Source organism: Andrena cerasifolii, chromosome 3 (assembly GCF_050908995.1).
Source record: "Andrena cerasifolii isolate SP2316 chromosome 3, iyAndCera1_principal, whole genome shotgun sequence".
Taxonomy (NCBI): domain Eukaryota; kingdom Metazoa; phylum Arthropoda; class Insecta; order Hymenoptera; family Andrenidae; genus Andrena; species Andrena cerasifolii.
The window spans coordinates 12,360,518-12,379,953 of record NC_135120.1 but is presented as its reverse complement, the minus strand read 5'-3'; the positions used below and the strand labels follow the sequence as shown (position 1 = coordinate 12,379,953).

Here is a 19,436-nt window from a genome sequence, read left to right as displayed (position 1 = left end):
CTCTCCCAGCAAGTATTCAATCGTTCCAGTCGTGGCTAAAATATATCGCAACTTTAGAGTTAAACGCTTAATCTACTCATTTGCATGTTCCTTTTATGGTTCCGTATCAGCTTTGCGATAATTTCGAGACTACAAAGTGCGACATGAAATTTTAGGTTTCAATACCACATTGCTAATTCGGAATACCGAAGGCTAAGGTAATTTGGAATATTCCGAAGCTCAGCGATGCTTTTCTTTCACGCGTAACGGCTACCGTCGCGTCGCTTTGGACCGGCGCTGTCCATTTCTATTTACCTAAGACTGCTCCTATGTTGTGATTTATGAGCCTGATTAGATCATAAAAGAAATTGATTTTATTATCTAAACGTTTTTTTATAAGTTCATAAAGCGAAGGTAAATTGGAATACCGGTGTTCCAAATTACCTGCGACTTAACGAAATCGATGTTGTAGTTTCTTTTTTATAATTACTGAGACTTCGAAATTTAAAAGTTTATTACTCTTCCTACGATGTGACGCAGTTTTATTTGCTCCCATCCTCCGCCGTGATTTTGTATTCGTCTCGAAGAAACTGGCATTCCAAATATACTGCACTCCCTCAGTTCGCAATAGTACACAGAACGTGTCCACTGGACGTATCTGCACCTTGTTCGGCATGTGCGTTTAACGCACGTAGCCGTTCGGTGAACGTGACCGGCGCGCTCGTAATCGCAAGTACTACTTTGAGTGTCTGATATCTTTGGTCTACTGCAGGCGTTTCGCCACCGATGTTCCGCGTAGAGTTATCTTGCAGTAAAATTCCTAACTTTTTTCTTTCACTTATAAATGAGTCGCTTCGGTGATACAACCCTTCGCGTACAGAGAAGTAGGGAGGGAGACTGTTGAGGCTGGGGGTTCCGCCGAAGTTCAGTTAGTTCGGAAGGGTTTCGTGGGGAAGTTCAGTCGGTAGATGCTCTACTCAATCTGCCCTGCCGTGGACGGTCGCTCGCAAGAAGCGAATCGGTTCGTCGGTACGGTCGCTTCGGTTTCGGTTGCCGAACTGACTGCGACGTGTGCGCGCGACGGATCGTCACGTGTCCCCGGATCGGTCCGCGAGTCCAATAGAGCTTTACGTCACTCCGTAGCACGCGGTAAACAAGTATTCGCGAAACGAGCCTGGCCCTCGGCCAAAGATCCGCATATGTTCACGCGATATCTGTCCACCCATATCGCCGTCACTTCGCATTACTCCTGTCAAGACTGTATTAAACAACGGTGCACACGCTTCCCGCTTCCGGTAACGTTTCAACTAGAGGGGGATTAATTTCGGACGGGAGGGTGTTTGTCGCACATTAATCCATTAATTTTCTACTAATACACTTCGCTGGGCGTTACGTAACCGTGATTCTTTCTGCCGAGCCTTGCTGATCGTCGACATTTCCACGTGTTTATCTGTTGCAAATCAGGCGTTGCATTTACGTCCGATACGCCTGCGTGGAAGGTTATTTATCTTATCAATTACGTAGATTATCTGTCGGCCTGGTGATTATATTTGCGAGATAAAACGGTGCTTGAGGTAATTGGGGGATCAGCTGGATCGCGGAAAGGCGTTCGTTTAGGGTACCGAGTGTTTGAAGGGGTCTGCTGCGGTATGTACTTGTCAGTGGTGGCACCGACTGTGTTAAATACATGGTACTTAGTTTACTAAGGTATTCGGTTAAATGATATTTTAAGCTTCGATACGCTGTGTAAGTTAGATCGTTGGTAAAAATACTGTTGCTTAAGCACGAAGGATTTACATCGCCCTTGATATTTGGCTCGTTCCTCTGAACTGCCCGGAAACATGATCCCTTAATTGCTTTTTGCAATCTACGAGTACACGCCTTCGCTAATGGACGTCAATGGATATCAAATGGACCGTCCGACTAATTTCGAGCTCTAGATCAAGTTATAATCATATTTCGAATTTGTATTACAGGATGTCCTTTAATCCCTTTAGCCAGTGCATGCAGTCTGTGCGGGGAACGCATATAGGCGTTCGGTTAGTACTGTTATTAAACGAGACCGGAGTATTTCCGCACACGACGTACGTCAAACGTTTCAACCTTCGTACTCTGCGGAATAAGTATAATTAAATAATTTTTCCCCGCTATTCGCTCTACGACTCTGAGTAACACGGTATCGCAGTGGTTTCGCATTCTTTTGCGTGTCTGCGATTTAAAAGACGCGTCGAGCAGACGTTTTGCAATCGATGGAAAAAGTGGCTTAACGTGTCCCACGCAAGAATATGCCTTCTAAATTGGATTCCATTCGCCGAGGTGGAACCTTGCTCGCATCCTCGCGGAGCGTTCAATTTTATTATTGAGCAAACCGTACCTGTTGCTGCGTTACTCTTATGTCTGCAAACGGTTGGCCCACGTCAAACTGGAGGTGTACTTATTAGTTTGGCGATTTTACCACTGAACGTTAGAAATCGCTTGGCTTCTTTCGACAACAATTGAACAGGTCCGTCGACACGCATCTTCCCCCCACTTCGTTGGCTTACAAGGAAGCATTCCTGTTCGAAACCTTAGGTAACAACAAAATTTTATATAGATTATCAGCTGCTAGTGGATCATATAACGCGATAGAATAGGGTGATGTTGGTTAGCGGCACGAGCAGGGGTGGGTTTGGAGATTTGGCGCCCCTAGGCCAGCAAACGTCTGACGCCATTTCCGCGAAATCCCATCAAACATTTTAATTTAAAAGAGTTGAGGTAATTGTACAATTAATTCACTATTTGCTACACGATAAAGGAAATTTAATTGCTTTTAAAGTTGTCTCCAGATTCGTCTTTAAAGATCACCCTTCACTTTCGGTTTTGGCGAAAACAGATGGGCATTTAATTTTAGAACGGAAATCTGTGCTATTATCGTCGATGGAAAAATATAAAGTCACAGGCAAAAAACATTTTGCTATCCTTTTTAATTTATTTCGTCAAAAATTTGCCTGCAACCTATTTCGTTCATGGGGCCATCCTTAAATTACGTATGGGTAATTTTTGGCGATTTTTTACCTCATCTCCACCCCAGTATAAAAATTCGTAACATTTTATATTCCCCTCCCCCCATCCTCTTATCGTAATATATTTTACATTGCATTTTTGCAGTTATTAAAATTCTTTCAATGGTTTATGTACCTACCTAATTCATTTAACTCGATTTCGCGTGTGCGAAACGTCATTTTTAGACTACTCGCATTGAAAATTAGGTTAAAAAAATATTACGTGAGACGCTACCCGACTCCTTCTCCCTCTTTTCTAAGAAAACGGAAGGAATCCCCCCCTCCCAAGAGCCTTACGTAATTTAAGGACGACCCCTATATACAAATCCACCCTAGCTACGAGGTTATAGTAATAATACTCCGATAATAATAAATACGAATACTTCTAATGAAATGCTCTGAATATTCTTTTATCCCTCAAATAAATCCATTTTTATGATTATTATTAATAATAACACGAAATCTTTGTATCACTTTTTCGCGTTGTATAATCCATTAGCAGCAGCTGATAATCTATATATAATTTTGCGATTATCTAAGGTTTCGAACAGTACCAATATTTCCTTAATATGCCTACCCCCTACTGGAAGTGTTTCCGTGCTAGATCCCTTACTAACAATCTTAATATATAAAGCGAAAAGTGTTTGTGTGTTTGTCTGTCGCCTAAAAACTTTCGAACGGTAAACTCCGGGGTCACGAAATGTGTCCCAGCTCATTATGCCTAGCTAATCCAGATAAATGTGTCTATTTTCACAAAATAAATAAATAAATAAATATTTTTTTTTATAAAATCAAAATCTAAATTTCGGGCGAAGCCGAGTAGTAAAGCTGGTATCCGATAAGGGTGAAGCTAAGCTATGCTATGCTATGCTATGCTATGCTATGCTATGCTATGCTATGCTATGCTATGCTATGCTATGCTATGCTATGCTATGCTATGCTATGTTATGCTATGCCATGCTACGTTTTAAAAAAATTAGCTTCAATACATTCTTATGGAACCGTTTCCACTAAAAGCTACGTTAAAACACAGAATCGCATAGCATAGCTTAGCTTAGCTTAGCTTCCCCTGTGGATTCCCTGCTTAAGATTTTAAAACAGCATTTTGCTGAATCTCACCCACTACACCAAAAAAAAATTCAACAACCAACTATATACTAATCTAACATAATCTGATGGTCCAATAAAGACATATTATTATAATTATAATACCACAAAATTGACGATACTCATAGTTGCAGTCTAAAATATTCGAGTCGATAATATTCATAGTCGATCGAAGAATATCAGCGTTAAAAAATATAACAAGGTACTATATTTTCGAATTTTCCAAGCATCTTATAATTACGCAATAATTTCAACTAGTCGATTGATTCGAGTTGAAGTCACTGCAGTTCGTAGTATTATCGGCGATCAGGCAATTATTATCAAAGTTCATTAACGTAACCTTAAGCGCGATAGCGCCCAGGTTTCCCTGAATGAACTATCAATTTATTTACGCCCTGGCTGTGCATAATATTTTTGCAACCTCAACGGGGACGAGTGCGTCGGTGTAAAAATTAATTTCCCGCCGCGCGTCTCACTCGCCGCTTCGATGAGTACGTCGGGTGAGAAGTTGGATCGTGACAGAATGTGTCGTAACTGGACGTAGTTTTGCCGTCTTTTAAACGGTTCGGATGATTTACTCGACAGTCGTGCCGGGCATTATAAAATACTGAAATACGGCAGCATAAAGTCTATATATCCCTGGCGAGACCTGCTATATAGACAAACGTTTCCACGGTTACGAAATAGAGGGCGTGCTTACCCGCAATGCGCCAGTGACGTGTTCACGTATGCAACAAGGCGTTCTTTTCATCTTGAAAAATACAGCGACCAATTTTCACCTGTCCTCTGCGGTAATTATTTATTCTGGACGATCGATCGATAACGCATGGAGAGCTGGACGAAAGTGGCTGCACGTTGCAGACTATAGACTCTGTTCTCTGCGAAATTGATTTTTGAAAGCCATATTGGCGTTGCATATATTTTCTCCAATAAACAATGGACCATTTTGGTGAAATAATTACGCACACGAACCTCATGGACCGCAATCAGGCTTCCCTGAATATTATTTATTGGAGATTCTGTAGGATGTTATTTTAACATTTTTGCTACATTCATTTAAAGATTTAACGAGTTTGGAAACAATGCGGTCTAGTTTTTATTATAGGCACGTACGTTTGGCGAACATGAAACAAAATGGAGCTGTTCAAAGTAATTGGCGGATCCATCTGATCCAGTTGTTTTAGATTTGAATTAGAGGAATTTTAGATTTGGTCTAGGGTGATTTTTAAACGAAATTCATCGTGCGAAGGGTTGAAGTAGAAAGTCGATACTCATAGCTCGAAATAAGTAGGGAATTACTAGCACAAGAGGGTACGTCACTTATTACGTAGCTCGATTCTTTGAAAGTTACAATTTGCTATATACATTTGTGTGAATGAAATTCGGTTTATTCGTTGGAGTCGTTAAGGAGCTTGATTTTCTACTTCCCTTGGAGGTTGGAGCGCAGGAATTGATTTTCTCTTCATCCACTCTGTTTTCCTCCTTGTACGTGTTCCTTTGCTAGCCGTCCCTCTTTTATTCTGATTCATTCGACTGTGGGAATTATTTTCAGAGAATTGTGGCGATACTGATTGCGAAGAGTTTATTATTCTATCGAGAAGCATTAAATTCATTTACATTGTAATATTTATTTAGCTACGATAAATAAAATTTTAATATGCAAGTAGATATTGAAAGAATCAGAACTATATTAAACATCAGAATAAGTATATTTCTGCGACGCAATCGTTTTCATTTTTATTAAAAAAAAATTCAAAACGCTCCCTTCCAGAAACTCTACGAACACACAGCTTGCGCCATCCGGAAGATCCTTCAGGATCGCAGCGTCGAACGCAGTTGGTCAATAACAAGAAGGACGCGTTCTTATATAGGAGTGGAATTTAAATTTTGCACATACCATCCTCGTCACATTTCTCGAGCCTCTTTTCCTCTTGCTCATTAAAATCGTTGCATCGAGGATTCTTGTAAACGCTGGCTTCGCCTTTCAATTAAAAAGTTTTAATTCGCCTCCTCGTTAGAGTACCTAGCCTATGATAATTAGATACAATTTTATCACGCGAACGTATTCAGACTTTGCATCTTGACTGTTAGTGTAATTATTTCCTGACGCTTTGCTGTATCTATATCAAACAATTTTCTCGCCTGAAGATTCCAGATTACTAATTCCTTTTTTCTCCTCGTACAAAATTCTTACGTTCTCGTAGCCTTCTGCACAGAATTATAAATGTCCACTTTATAACACGCTCTGAGGTAGCCACGCGCAAGCATATTATTGGTGTTAATTAATCGATTGCCGAGTTATTTTTACCTTTTTTTCGGTGCCCCAGTTATCATCGCCCTGATTATAAGCCGCTCCACGTAGACACTAAAAGCTCCAACTTGCCCATTAAAGGATCACAAAAGTGTCTTGAACGATCGTTTCAGGGCGGTACGAAAATGCCCAAAGAGCGGCGAAATAATCGGGCAATGAATAGTCAAGTAGTCGCAGTGTACCCGTCGTTAACTGTCTCGGAGAAGGTCTTTCATGCTCAAGAAATGAAGCCCACTTTGATGAGCCTGGAACCCTAACCTTGGGTCACGAAGACAATCCTTTGCAATGTGCCCAACGTTCCCCTGGTTGCCGTTTCGTGGACGTTCGTTTATCACCTGGAAATAGATTCGTCTCACCTTCTAGTGATTTGCTATTTTTTTCCTTGGAAAAAGAAGCTTGGTGAAGACACGAATTGAAATTTACCTTTACTCTAGGTAGGGTAAGGTGGGGCTAAAAATCCCGAATTCAAAATCTCTATTCCTAAACAACGTATTGAGTTTCGCAGTGTACTGTGTAAAAGGCGAGAAGAAACGGAGGTGATCACAGAGTCGCCAGTCTCTGTTCGTTATTTTATGTATCGAAAACTAAAAAAAAAACGTCGCCTTATTGTTTATTGCTGAATGATAATATTTTCTAAAGTATATATCGCAGAAACTAGAGAGCTACCATTGGGGCAAAAAGTCCCTCAGACTGAAAATATATATTAGATATTATTTGTTTTCATAATTAGGTGGCCAAAGTATAAAGAAATGATGCCAAAGTCTTTAAATAGTGTTTTTGCTTTAGTTGAGCGATATTTTTAATTTTTAGTTCAAAGTGAATCTCTGACTTATATTTTTATTTTTTGTTAAAGAAGTCATGCTTCCCTTTCAATATTGTACGCCACAAAGAATTGGTTGAATAAGTATTTCTTGATTTGAAAAGAGTTTGTTACTTATTTAGTTTAATATTACACGAAAATACATTAGGGACTTTCTACCCTATGCAATGGACTTTTTGCCTTGTGCGAAGTAGAAGAAGAAGTCCACTTTGCATTGACAAACATTTTCTGTTGTAACTCAACAGAAGATAAGAGTATCGACAAACGAATTTCGCGAACGTAAAGCATAATAGTTACAGTTTATACAAAATAACACCAGATATTCTCTAGATCGTTAATACTAAATTTTGGCTAGGTTTATACGAAAAGCGGGATTTCTAGCCCCACCCCACCCTGCCTGCTGCTCGCGGCAAGAAAATTTTGAAAATGTACTCGCGATATGCTAGCTTCCGAGTGACTTGTATGTGCGTAATATTGAAAAGGCTACCCTTACCTTCTTCCAGATTCCTCGATGGAGAGTTCAGGCGCTGACAAGCAGAACGAGACAGACGACTGTGACGTGATCGGCAACAATCAGCATCAGAAGAAGATGACGGGCCAGGAGGATACCAATGCTAAGATCAGCAAGGGCCTGGAGAAGCAGGAGACGCTGAAGAACCAGAAGAATCTGGAGATGAGCCAGAATGACGACGCGTCGGAGAAGCTGTCGAAGACCGTCTCCCAGGACGACGAGGACGAGGACGAGTGCAAGGGATCCGACGAGGAGGAGGCCAAGGAAGAGAAGACCGATGGCAAGAAGGACGAGGAGTCCTCGAGCAGCACCACGTCCACGAGCACCTCCGATGACGAGTCTGAAACCAGTTCGGACGATAAGACAGAAGCGTCTAAAGCCGAGCAGGCGAAGATCGTCGAGCCGATGCCCAAGAAGGAGGAGCAGAGCAAAAACGAAGACACCACTGACGACAGCGACATCGAGGACGACTTGATCTCGGCTATCAATTACAACACCATCACCTCCTTGGCCGCTCTTAAGGACATGCTGCAGTCCTCCGGCGAGGACTCGGACGGCGTCGATAGTTTCTTTCACCACTACTTCCTCTCCCACGTGAACAGGCTACCCTCGAGGAACCAGACGCACAGCCCCTATCCCTGGGGCAGGAGGTTGTCCGAGTGCAGGGAGGAGGACGAATACGAAACCGAGGAAGGTGAGCTATCGATGATGGTTTTCTATAAACGGTCCTCAAGGTGGCGCGTGTTGGTACGATTAGAATCATTGCTCCTAAATGGCCGTAGCGTAGGGGGTCGTAAATGTGATTTTCGGGGCGCCGAATTGCGGATATTGGGGTCATCCGGTGTCTGTAACGATTTGGGGTTATAAAAACTGGGCACAGTCGACAGTAGAGCTGTAAATATTCGATTAATTTCGAATAGGAATAATGCCTTCGAATAATTGGGGGTATTCGAATATTCGGAGCGATCGAATTACTTCTTCGCACTTTAATCGTGAAATTATTTTCATATTTACAGTTATTTTATTCTTTACAGTTATTTGTTTCTCAAACGATAAATTTAGAAGAAATTGTTTGATACCAATATATCGACCGTTTGATTTCGCGAACCGGATCGATTAGGTGGTGTTAGATCGTGTGGCACGTACACGGGCCGCGAGAGAAGCAGCCGTATTACGAAACAGTATTCGGGCATTAAAACGCGCGAGGAGCTATTAGAAGGAGCTCGCACTCGTTCAATGAGAGCTAAGATTAGCGTGCGTGGCCGGTGGTTCAGCTTCGTTCAGTTCCGTTTGGCAACGTTTCTACAAACAGCGCGAAAAAGCCACTCCACTTAGGTAACGATAGATGGGTATTTATAGATTACATCCGAAACGAGCGGCCCAACAATCAAATTTCTGCGAGGACTGTAACGTCCAAGATGGTCGAGGGTACTGTACCCAATTAGCGTAATTAGTCCGAGCTTCGACGCCTTTCGATTACTTAACGATCTCCTGGTCGAACGTTAGGGGAACATATTACACGTCGTCCTTTGCACAGCTTCCAAGTAAATGGGCTTTGGTGCGAGTATAATTTCCGATTCACCCGCCTGGTGCAACGCTATTAGATAGTTCCTTCGGTTGGACGGCGATGTTTATTTATAGGATGTCTCCGAAATCACGAGTCCACTCTGCTAACGATGTAATAGTTCCCTCGAATTGCCACCTAGGTGCAATTAACCCTTGAACGTCGGTTGGCCTGAGAGTCGTAGGCGGATTCAGGGTCCACTTTAAACGTAAACTTTGCTCGCACTTTAATCCATATGCTGCAGCAGACGTCGAAACGTAGTTGAATTTAATAAAAACAGAAATGGCCAGGGAATTCTTATGCAGTCGTTAATATATTAATCCTGCTACACCTCCGGGGTCATTTTTGACCCAACGGTACTCTCATATCTTTAACCCGGTAAGCACTCGGGTTCTTCTTGACCCACTCGCGGTTTTGTATCTTTAGAAAGTTATAAGGAAGTTGTTTGCAAATATGAGTATTCCTCGTTTTTTAACATTATGTTAAATTATGGTTGAATAAGTAGGCCATAGTAGGATTAAGGGGGGTGCCACTTTGAAGCATGAAAATCATAGGTTTATTTAGCAATTTTTTTCTTTTAAATAATGAACTCAGTGGGAAATCTGGTTCAAGGGGGAGACCACTGTAACGGTCTGAAAAGTAAGGGTGTTTTCGGGAATTTTTTCCAACCAAAGAACGCAAGTAAATCAATGTATCGATTAGTATAGTTAATATGTACATATTGAAGGGTAACAGAAAAATTTCCAATGAAATTCATAAATCCGTTCCCGGTATACTCATCATTTCCATAAAAATGTTTATTTAGACATATCCATATGTGCTTCTTTAGTTCATGTCGTGTAGAAAATCTTTGGTCTTATTATTCGAGGAGACACCAAATCGGAGATCCTCGCAGCGGCTTTAGCACCGGAATTTTTGTTGAATTTCTTTTAATCTTCAAGACTTCGATATTTAAAAGAAGAAAATTGCTAAATAAACCTACGACTTTCATGCGTCCAAGGTGGCGCTCGCCTTAATATAATTTAAACGATTCATAGATTATCAGTTACCACTCTTTCTCTTCTATCCAAGTTCACTGTAACGCTCGCAACCTTTAGCAGGCTCCTAAGGCAAGGGGTTAAACTGTATCACTGTACCAGGCGCCGCTGCACAGAAAGGCTATAACGACCATAGTGTCCCTATACACTCGAGTGCACGTTGAATCAGCCACCGCGTCGCGGAACCACGTAACAGTCGAGCCTTTTATATCTGCAGCCTTGGAAACGGCGAGTGTGACAAGTGCGGCTGAACCGAATAATGGCCCCTTTGTCTTAATCGCGCCCGCCTTCTCACCTACTCCCGCTTTGCCCTCTGTTCCAGCGAAAAACGTGGACCTGCCAGTGATCGTGACCACCGTCGATATTAAGAAAGACGTCGCGAAGACGGAGGAACCGGAAGAGAAGAACGAGAGCGTATCCTCGAAAGCCTCTAGTCCAACCGCTTCGGAGAAGTCCAGCTCGGAGAGGATCGATCAGAAGTCAACCGCTACCTCCAGCATATCGGAGTCCAAGACGGCGGTGGCGTCGCCGCTGGCCACCGCGACGACCACCGCGTCGATCACGGTGACGACGTCGACAAGCACCCCGACCACCACCGCGTCCAGATTCACCACGTGCACCGTCACCTCGCCCACGTCCACCACGAAGCCTCCGCTGAGGAGGAGGCACACCACCGGGCCTGGGATGACGTTCCCCGCGACCGATCCACCGACCTACTCCACCAGCATGACTTTCTCCAGGACCAGTCCTCTCCCCAGCCCCCATTTAGATAAAAGGTTCTTCGACAGCAGCCTGATAGAGATGAAGAGCCAGGCGAGCAGCTCCAGCACCCTTGACTACGACTCTACCGAGGAAGTCTGGGTCCGGAGGGTGGACTTCGTGCAGGAGAGGAAGAGGAAGGTAAGTGGGACCAGCACTTTTTGCGCTTCTATACTCGTTTCTGGAAGTTCGATCGCCGGCCCTCAGGATTTACAGTTTATTCTATTTTAATACACCTTATTATAGGAACCACTGCTTTTGTATACAAAAGTTTGGAAATTGTTGTTAGGGAATGAGTAGGAATTTATTCAAACGCTGTGGTCATGACTCCTCGCGCTTGTGCTCTGAAGGAAGTAACTGGAAGTCAACAAGAGCTAAGGGTGTTGGCGTAGGTTTTTTGCTAATTGCAGGCTTGCTGGAAGAAATTATGAAATCAGGGATTTGGTGTAGGTGGTCTTTTGCGCAGGGTGACTTGAGGGTTTAGACTGTTGCTATATAATTTGTGACTATGGCTGGTAGCTTGTATACTTATTATGGCGAAGGAACTTCGCTGTGGTCAATAAACTAGTCAGATGTGTAAATCGAAGAGCTCGATTCACGGAGCAGCTTCTTGGCATGCATCAGGCGTAAGATATGCTCCGTTTAATTGCAGTAATTGACTAATTGTGTCGAGGGAAGGGTCTCGTAAATTTGTCGCAGCACGAACTCTTTCGAGAGTCCATGGCACGAGGGTGTCTTGCTCGCGCCTGATGGAACGAAAGCGGTGGATTGAGTTTCAGATTGCGATACACGCAGCTGCTTGCGATGGCATTTCGAAAATCGAAGTTTATCCGCTGCAAGTCATGCATAACTTGAATAATGCCCTTCGGGCAAGTCTATGCTAGAGCAGGAAACGACCAATGTTGATAATACTCCTCGTTTCCGGTGGAAACGCAGAAATAGCCATTTCGGAAACAGTAGGTGCTTCAGCACGGATCACATTGTTTGGTCAATTTCTGGGTTAGAAGTTTATAAATAAAAATTCGTAATTTTCAAGGCGAAACCTGTAAGCTCGAAACTTTTCACTGTTTACCTTTGGGATACCTTGCGTGTGGCTTTGTGAAGAAGCTATTTAAGGGGAGGTTCCGGTCTAAAAGTCGATTTTTCTTATTTCATTTTTCGAACGTTCAACATTTTAGGATACGTGTTTAGAAGGATTTTTTGAAATTCGTAATATTCCCGAAGTTATAGGCATTTGAGTAGCGGCAAATGCATGGGTAACACCCGGCCACTCGGCGCCCACGTAAAACTTTCAACGCGTTTTTCTCGAAACAGTGTTCTCAAAACGGTGGGACCTGTATTTCCAAAAGTTATTATCCGATTCGACTGAAACTTTTTTTATTTTGAAGAATATAGTTCCGTTTAGACCCATAGTAATTATTCTTCTACACGAAATTTGGATAATTTTCTTTTTGTTAGAGTAGTTCATTTATCGATCTCGAAGAGTTCGTCTATCACTATTTAATATTAAGCTTACAATTAGTAGCTTTACGCTTGGGTCCAAAAAGACCCAGGCCCCGCCGGCGGAGGGTTAAGGGGTGTTCCTACTGCGACGGCTCGGAAAAAAAATTATTTTTCGGAAATTAAAAGTAAGGAACAATTATTGCACGTTTCTAGCTTTCTTCTATCACGTTTTAAGACTATATAAAAAATTGCAATTAAAAATATCCATTAATAGCGGAATAGGAGCAGCGTGAATAGAACAACATCCTTCCAGATGCTAGACCTGGTCTCAGCAATTATTGTTGTTATCTAAAGCACAGAATCCAGAAAGATTGGCAATCTGTAAACGCGTGGCTATCGTCTGAAACAGCAGAATGAGAAATATTGAGAAACAAAGAAGTGGTGACATCTTAAAAAAAATGTATTAATTTTAGCAAAAAAAATTATAGTTTTCTTGACCGTAGTAATTCTTTCTTGCAAATTTTTGCAAAACTCTAGGTCGAACGATAAAGCAACGTCTACTGAGTATGCCTGATATATTTGAAGTGGATCGGAGTTGTTCTTTGGCAATCAAGTCTGGCATATGGAGGGATATTGTTCTCTTCACGATGCTCCTATTCCGCTATAAATCGTTATTTTCAATTACAATTTTTGTTTATAGCAGGATTATACTTATTTCAAGCTTCTGAAGAAGAATTATAAGTTCGAGGCGGCGGTCACTTGTGACCTACATGGCACGGAACGTGTTGAATCAAAAGACCTCGACGTGGAATCGAATTTATCGATAAGTTGCTGCAGTTACCAAGACCGAATAAATGTCCGAGTTGTCGCGGGCGCAAAGTTAGCCGTGGCTTTATTTGCTCCGCAGAAAATTTCATTCCCATTTGAAACACTTTCCCCCAAGTTCTAATTTAAGTGGGAAACCAGCTGTAACTCATTTATTATTCTCCATTGCACCGCAGTACAGTGTCTTTTTTTGTTTTATCACCGTTGGTTCGTACGTCGAGAAAGAAAGGATTATGGAGACTGCCGAGGGATGATTAATATTTGTGGAGTGGAACTCGCGAATCGTGTGCACGAGCTTCCGTAAACAACGGGGCTAACGACCGATGCTCGGCGTAGCCATGGTTGTTGGGCGGTTATAAAAAGAAAGGTTCGACGAACCGGCCGCAGGGTACTTGGAGGGCCTTGCCTTTATTCTCGGCGAAGGGTAGATTACCTTGGTCACGAAGTATCGGAGTTACGAACACGGACCTTGCTAACGAAGTCCCTTTTTTTCGTGGTTACGACGATCGGGATCGATCTCGAAGCTCGTCCCAATGCATTGCAATTCGTACCAAAGTATACCAGTAAGAATGTAAAAAGAAGCAGCGAAGTTGTGACATTTCGAGCAAAATATCATAATTCAAATTAATCCCAAATAGGGGCCGTCCTTAAATTGCGTAAGGTTAATTTTGGCGATTTTTTACCCCCTCCCTCCCCCAGAATAAGAATTTGTAAGATTTGATATTTCCACCCCCTGCTTACGTAATATTTTTCATATTGAATTTTATCAGTTATTAAAATTCTTCAAAAAGTTTATATCATTCATTTAACTCAGTTCCGGGAAATTTAAACTGAAACTACTTTGCTGAAACATTAATATGATGGAATTTGTATTTATTGAAAATTAGGTTAAAAAATATTACATAAGACGCTACCTTACTCTCCCCCACTTCTTTGTAAGAAAACGTAAGAAATTTACGACCTCCTCCCCCAAAAAAAAGCCTTACATAATTTAAGGACGACCCTATATGAAATATACCGTAAACTATCTTAAGCGGTACGATATCGGCAACCCCTATCTAAACTTAATAGACATTCCAGTGGAAGTATCGTTAGATTAGCCCGAGAATTCTGCGTCGACTACTAGAAATACTGCAGCCGTTGAATTAGTCGTTAGAGTGGCTCCCCTTTGAGCTCTTCTTAATTATTTCAAGCGACGTGGATCTGCTCTAACTAGAGCCCCGAGCGCGGTCAGAGACGAGCGCGAGCGAAGCGCTGCCCCAGATGAATCGCTAATGCTGACAGATGAAAATAGTTGATCGCGCCCCGCGCTGCAACGGTCGACCTCTAGCACGCTCTGTTATAAATTCGAATGCGGCGATCGATACGGAATCGCCGGGCGATCCCGCCGCGATGAAAAGACTCTATCAGGGATACGCGCTTCTAAGTTCGCGATATCGTTTGGCCCAGATCTGGATGCCGCTTTAATGTTTCATGGGCTGTGGTTGAGGGGCGGCTCGGGGAGGAGGGGGCGGAGAGGGCGTAGGTACAAGGCTTCCTTTAAGCTCTATCGATTCGGCCGAAAGGCGAATTACAATGCGTTGAGGACTGTTATGACGGATATCCCGGCACGTAAGGCCTCCTTTGCAGATGCTTCTGTACGCGAGTCGGCCCTCCCCCGTGTAAATAGTAATCCGCTGGGATTAGGTCAGTAAAACGAATCGCAGGGAAAAAGAGACTTCGTAACGCGAGCGCGCGCCGACAATCGTGCCGTATCAATTGGCCGTGTAATGTGTTCCGCGGCGAGGGGCGGGCGGGCAGAAACACTAGATTCATAATTACGGCGACAGGATATCTGTCGGATGTCGAGCCGAAGGTGAGCCGTTGTAATTAATCGAAATGAACACGCTTTATTTGTTGCCCGCGATATTTCACTCTTTGTTGCGTAACGTTTCGGTCGTGCGTCGACTCATAAGCCCGTTTTAGAGTACAAAGAATTTTACACGTGCTCCGTTTCGCTGCCGCAGGCATGCGAACTGAGTAATTGCATCTCGCCCTGTCTTTATTCTATTTCAGTCCTGACATTTCCAACGCGCCTTTTGTCCGATCGAATCTCTCGCTCGCGCCTCCCCCCCGATGATAATTCGGCTTCGCTTCTTATCCGATTGCTTGCGATCGGGAAAGATCGGGGGAGAGCATCGTTACCGGCGGAGGATCACTTCTCCGCGACGCAGCTTCTCGATACCTTTCCGGCTCGCCGGTAGATGGCGATGCGACACGCCACGGACGGTGCTATATCGCTGTTAATTCTGTACTTAATCAAATAAGGTTCATCGGATTATCTCTAGTGATCTAGTTGGCTCAGCGTCGACACTTGTGGTAACAGTTTTATCGATTACGCTAGATGAGTTTGTCCCCCAAGGCACGAACAGAAGACTTTCGTCGCCGGATTTGAAATTGCCGCGCAAGCACACTCGAAGCAGCTACTTAAATGGAAATTCGCCTCGGCGTCGTGTCCGCCATCTTCGCGAAATTATGCGAAATAGAAGCGAGTTCGTGCATTTGAAATACGTGTCGGCGGCACGGTAGTTCGTTAACGCCGCAAATAAACTGATTTACTCGTCTGTTTTGACTCGTCGTTTCGCTTAAGCAGTGGCGTGGCAGGTCGAACTCGTGCGCTGCTGATCCGAATAGAGCATTGTCGTTACGACGATGCACGCGGTTTCTGTGATGTGCCTCCCGAAGCAATACCGCGTTCTTTGTTTAGTCTGTCTTTGGAAAGGGAAATAAGAGAGGTATACCGATTGATCAATATCGAACGGTTCAATGAACGATTTTCAACGTAACAATATGGATATTATAAGATATTCCAAACTATAACACGAATAACCTATAAATTTCCGAAGTTACTGCTTCGTCGTCACTGTTCGATCGAATAACGTTATTTTAGCTACAACACTCAGACAATAGATATATCGACGCCTATGGTTTATTGATGCTATCTTCTCGATAACATTAAAAAGCTAGTACAATCTCAGCTTCTCGTTGTATCACTTAACGTGGCACCACTAGTGTTCCACATTAACCTCTCTTCTTTCTCCGAGTAATAACCTAACCCAGACCCATCAATCTTTCATTCAGTGTTCCACTTCCTTCCCGAACTCCTTCCCCAATACAATCATATCAAGCAGATCAATAAACTCGGTGCGTTGAAAACTGTACCAAACGCACAAATTCCAAATAAAGTTATCCTCGGAAAAATGTGGATCTACCATGCAGCTCGTACTACCTGCACTGCCACGTTGATCTGCGATCGCGATCGCGGGTCCCCAATTAGACGGACGATCAGAAATCACGGTCGAGTGTTTCTGGGTGTCTTGTCGGAGAGCGATACGCGGGAATACACGAGGCATTATCGTGCTAATCGCGGTTCATCCGCGATAAGGGGGCAATTGCGACGGTCCTCCGGGGAAAATGATTGTCGATACCGGTCTCGTCGGCGTGACGGGGGGATTCCAGCCGATAGTGAATCACGGTGGGTCCTGGGAACAGCGAGTGACGGCACTGTCAGTCAGTGAACGGTGAAACCGCGACCGGCACACGGCGTGCTCCACCCGCGTAATGAATATTTGAAAAGCACACGCGCCGTTTTCTGCGTAGCTCGGGGAAATATGTCGACGGTGTCGTTGGGCAGAATTCGGAAGTACTCCCTGGTGCCGTATTTAGATCGTTGTCCAGAGTATCATGGAACGTACAAGGTAGTGGAAACAAGCTTCTATTCGTGACGTTTAACCGCGAAACGGCCAATTATCGCCCCGCGTATGCACGCTGTAATTCGCTTTCAAACCTTCGCGGATAACTTGTATTTTACGCGGAGGATTCCCAGTTAAGTTTGAGGTTATGTGTATCCTGCTGGGTTACCCCGTGAGTAATACTATTTTTCCTGGGCGCATATTCGGGGCACAATATTCGTAAGGTGCAATCATCGTGTATATAATTTGATATCCCTCGTTTTTAGAAGTAGTTGGCTTTTTTGGTAGCGTGGTGGTGGAGTAGCAGCCCCGAGGGGCCAGCTATAAACTGTGCCGACTGTAGTAGATGCATTATGGTCACGGGTCGAATGAAACTGTTAACTTTTATAAATAAAAGTTATTTATCGAAGTTCTAACTTTTAAACCATTTCTTTTCTGCTTTATGTTAACTTTGCGCGTTAACACTTTGACTCTGTTGTAAGAGTTCAGCTTTAACAGTTATTTTTTGTTCGATTAATAAAAGTTCTGGAGGGTCATATACTTTTGAAGGGGACATTTAAGGGGAGAATATAAAAGTTCGGAATATTTTTTTTAATTGGTGTTATTTAAGGAATTAGAAGCAGGATAAATACAGAAGAGAAAGCACATTGAGATTTTTATATATAACTATTTTCACTGAATGGTTTAAGGTTTCAATTTCCTATCTACCAACCTCAAAAGATCTGCAGGGAATCTGTTGTCACAACTTAAACTTTTTTTCACAGCAGAATAAATGTCCCAGTTTAACTAGAACTTTTTCATACTCTCAAGAAAATAAAAGTTTCTTATTTACACAGAAATGTATGGAATAAAAGTTTCGTTTAATACACTGCATTTTATAACAGAAAATATGGTGGTCATTAAATTACAGTTATTTCATAATTAATTGAAATTTTTAACCGTTCCATTCAACCCCTGATTATGTGATTAGGGGTTTCAGAAGATTTCTTGACACTGGGGTGCCGCTTTTGATTGGTACCGAGGTTTATAATTGATCAGCTGATGAGTTTGGAGGAATATTATTTTTCTAATTTCTCTCAGTTCCTGAATTCACGCATCTGAGAGGTATTGGAGAAACGATTGACAAGGAAACGGTCCCCCTCCGATACAGATTGTAAAGCACATCAGAGTATGGGAGGACTAACTTTTTTCTGCGGAAATTCACCGTGAGGGGGTGAAATCAACCCTTAAAATCATCGCGATTTTTCTTTTTTTTTAATATAACTTTATTTTTCGTTCGGTAGCGTGCCAGAGCATAAAAAACTGAACAATTCTTACGGTTAAAGTTTTGTTCTATCTCTCACCGTTGCAAAGTTATGTTCGAAATTCTCGCCGGTGTCGGAAAATACTGTAATGATACGAATCCATTCGAGTCACGAGTTCTCCTGGATATTTGTTTACAAATTGTAATCTGTATTGTTGATCAGGATATTCGGTAATCTTATCTGCGCGAGCTCAGGTATTGATTGACTATTGGCAAACTGTATTTATTGTGCTTACGAAAGACACGCTAGAGCCAACCAACAAAATGAAGATCGATTTTCACAGAGTATGATCGATTTAATTTCTATCCTGCCTTCGAACGTCCGTTTCTGTTATCTAATTGATTGCGCCCTCAACTTCGTGTAATCATAATAGCGTGACTGATATCTTGAGCATCGATTACTTTTTAATTCTGTATTCCTGCGCGTCGAGTGACATTTCAATTTTCACTTAGAACTTATTCTTATTATTCACAAATAACACAGCTACCAATAGGTTTCGACGAACCAGATTTATTTCCTATTTAACTGCACCTAAGCTTCGTTGTTTCTCTGATGAGCAAAGCAAGTTCAATCCGTCGCGATTTTTCCTCTCGCTGTTTATCGCCGTTTCTATAAATGGACGTCGTTGCAAGGTGGAGCAGATAAAGGCAGGACTCGAGTAAAATTTGAAACGGTGTTTCATGGCATTATGCAACTTGTTCGCCGCATTCAACAAAGAGATAAGAAATCTAGACAGTTTTATCGATAGAGAGAACAGCAACACTTGTGGGAATTAAGTATCAGCAGGAAATCAAAAGAATCGAGGAGGCTTTTCATGGAGAGCGAAACATTTTTTCCATACTCTGAGATATGTTGGTTAAAAGTGCGGTTGTAACAAATACTCGGAAAAACTACTGATAAACTATTATACCTTCAGAATATCCATTCATAACAGATAGATAAATTCAGGTGCGAATTGAAGACTGGTTGCATAAGGTACTCTATAAAGTACACGAATTACATTA

The 19,436-nt window shown here is 42.6% G+C and overlaps 1 protein-coding gene across 2 annotated transcripts in view; it reads left to right on the top strand.

Annotated features, from left to right (window-relative positions):
• Snf4agamma (SNF4/AMP-activated protein kinase gamma subunit) overlaps positions 1-19,436 on the top strand; it is a 139,569-nt gene that overhangs the window by 20,110 nt on the left and 100,023 nt on the right. For both annotated transcript variants that reach the window (XM_076808960.1, XM_076808959.1), the window contains 2 exons: positions 7,762-8,463; positions 10,693-11,270. In XM_076808960.1, the coding sequence (XP_076665075.1) occupies positions 7,770-8,463; positions 10,693-11,270 (1,272 nt within the window). In that variant the 5' untranslated portion in view covers positions 7,762-7,769. The remainder of the gene's footprint in view (positions 1-7,761; positions 8,464-10,692; positions 11,271-19,436) is intronic.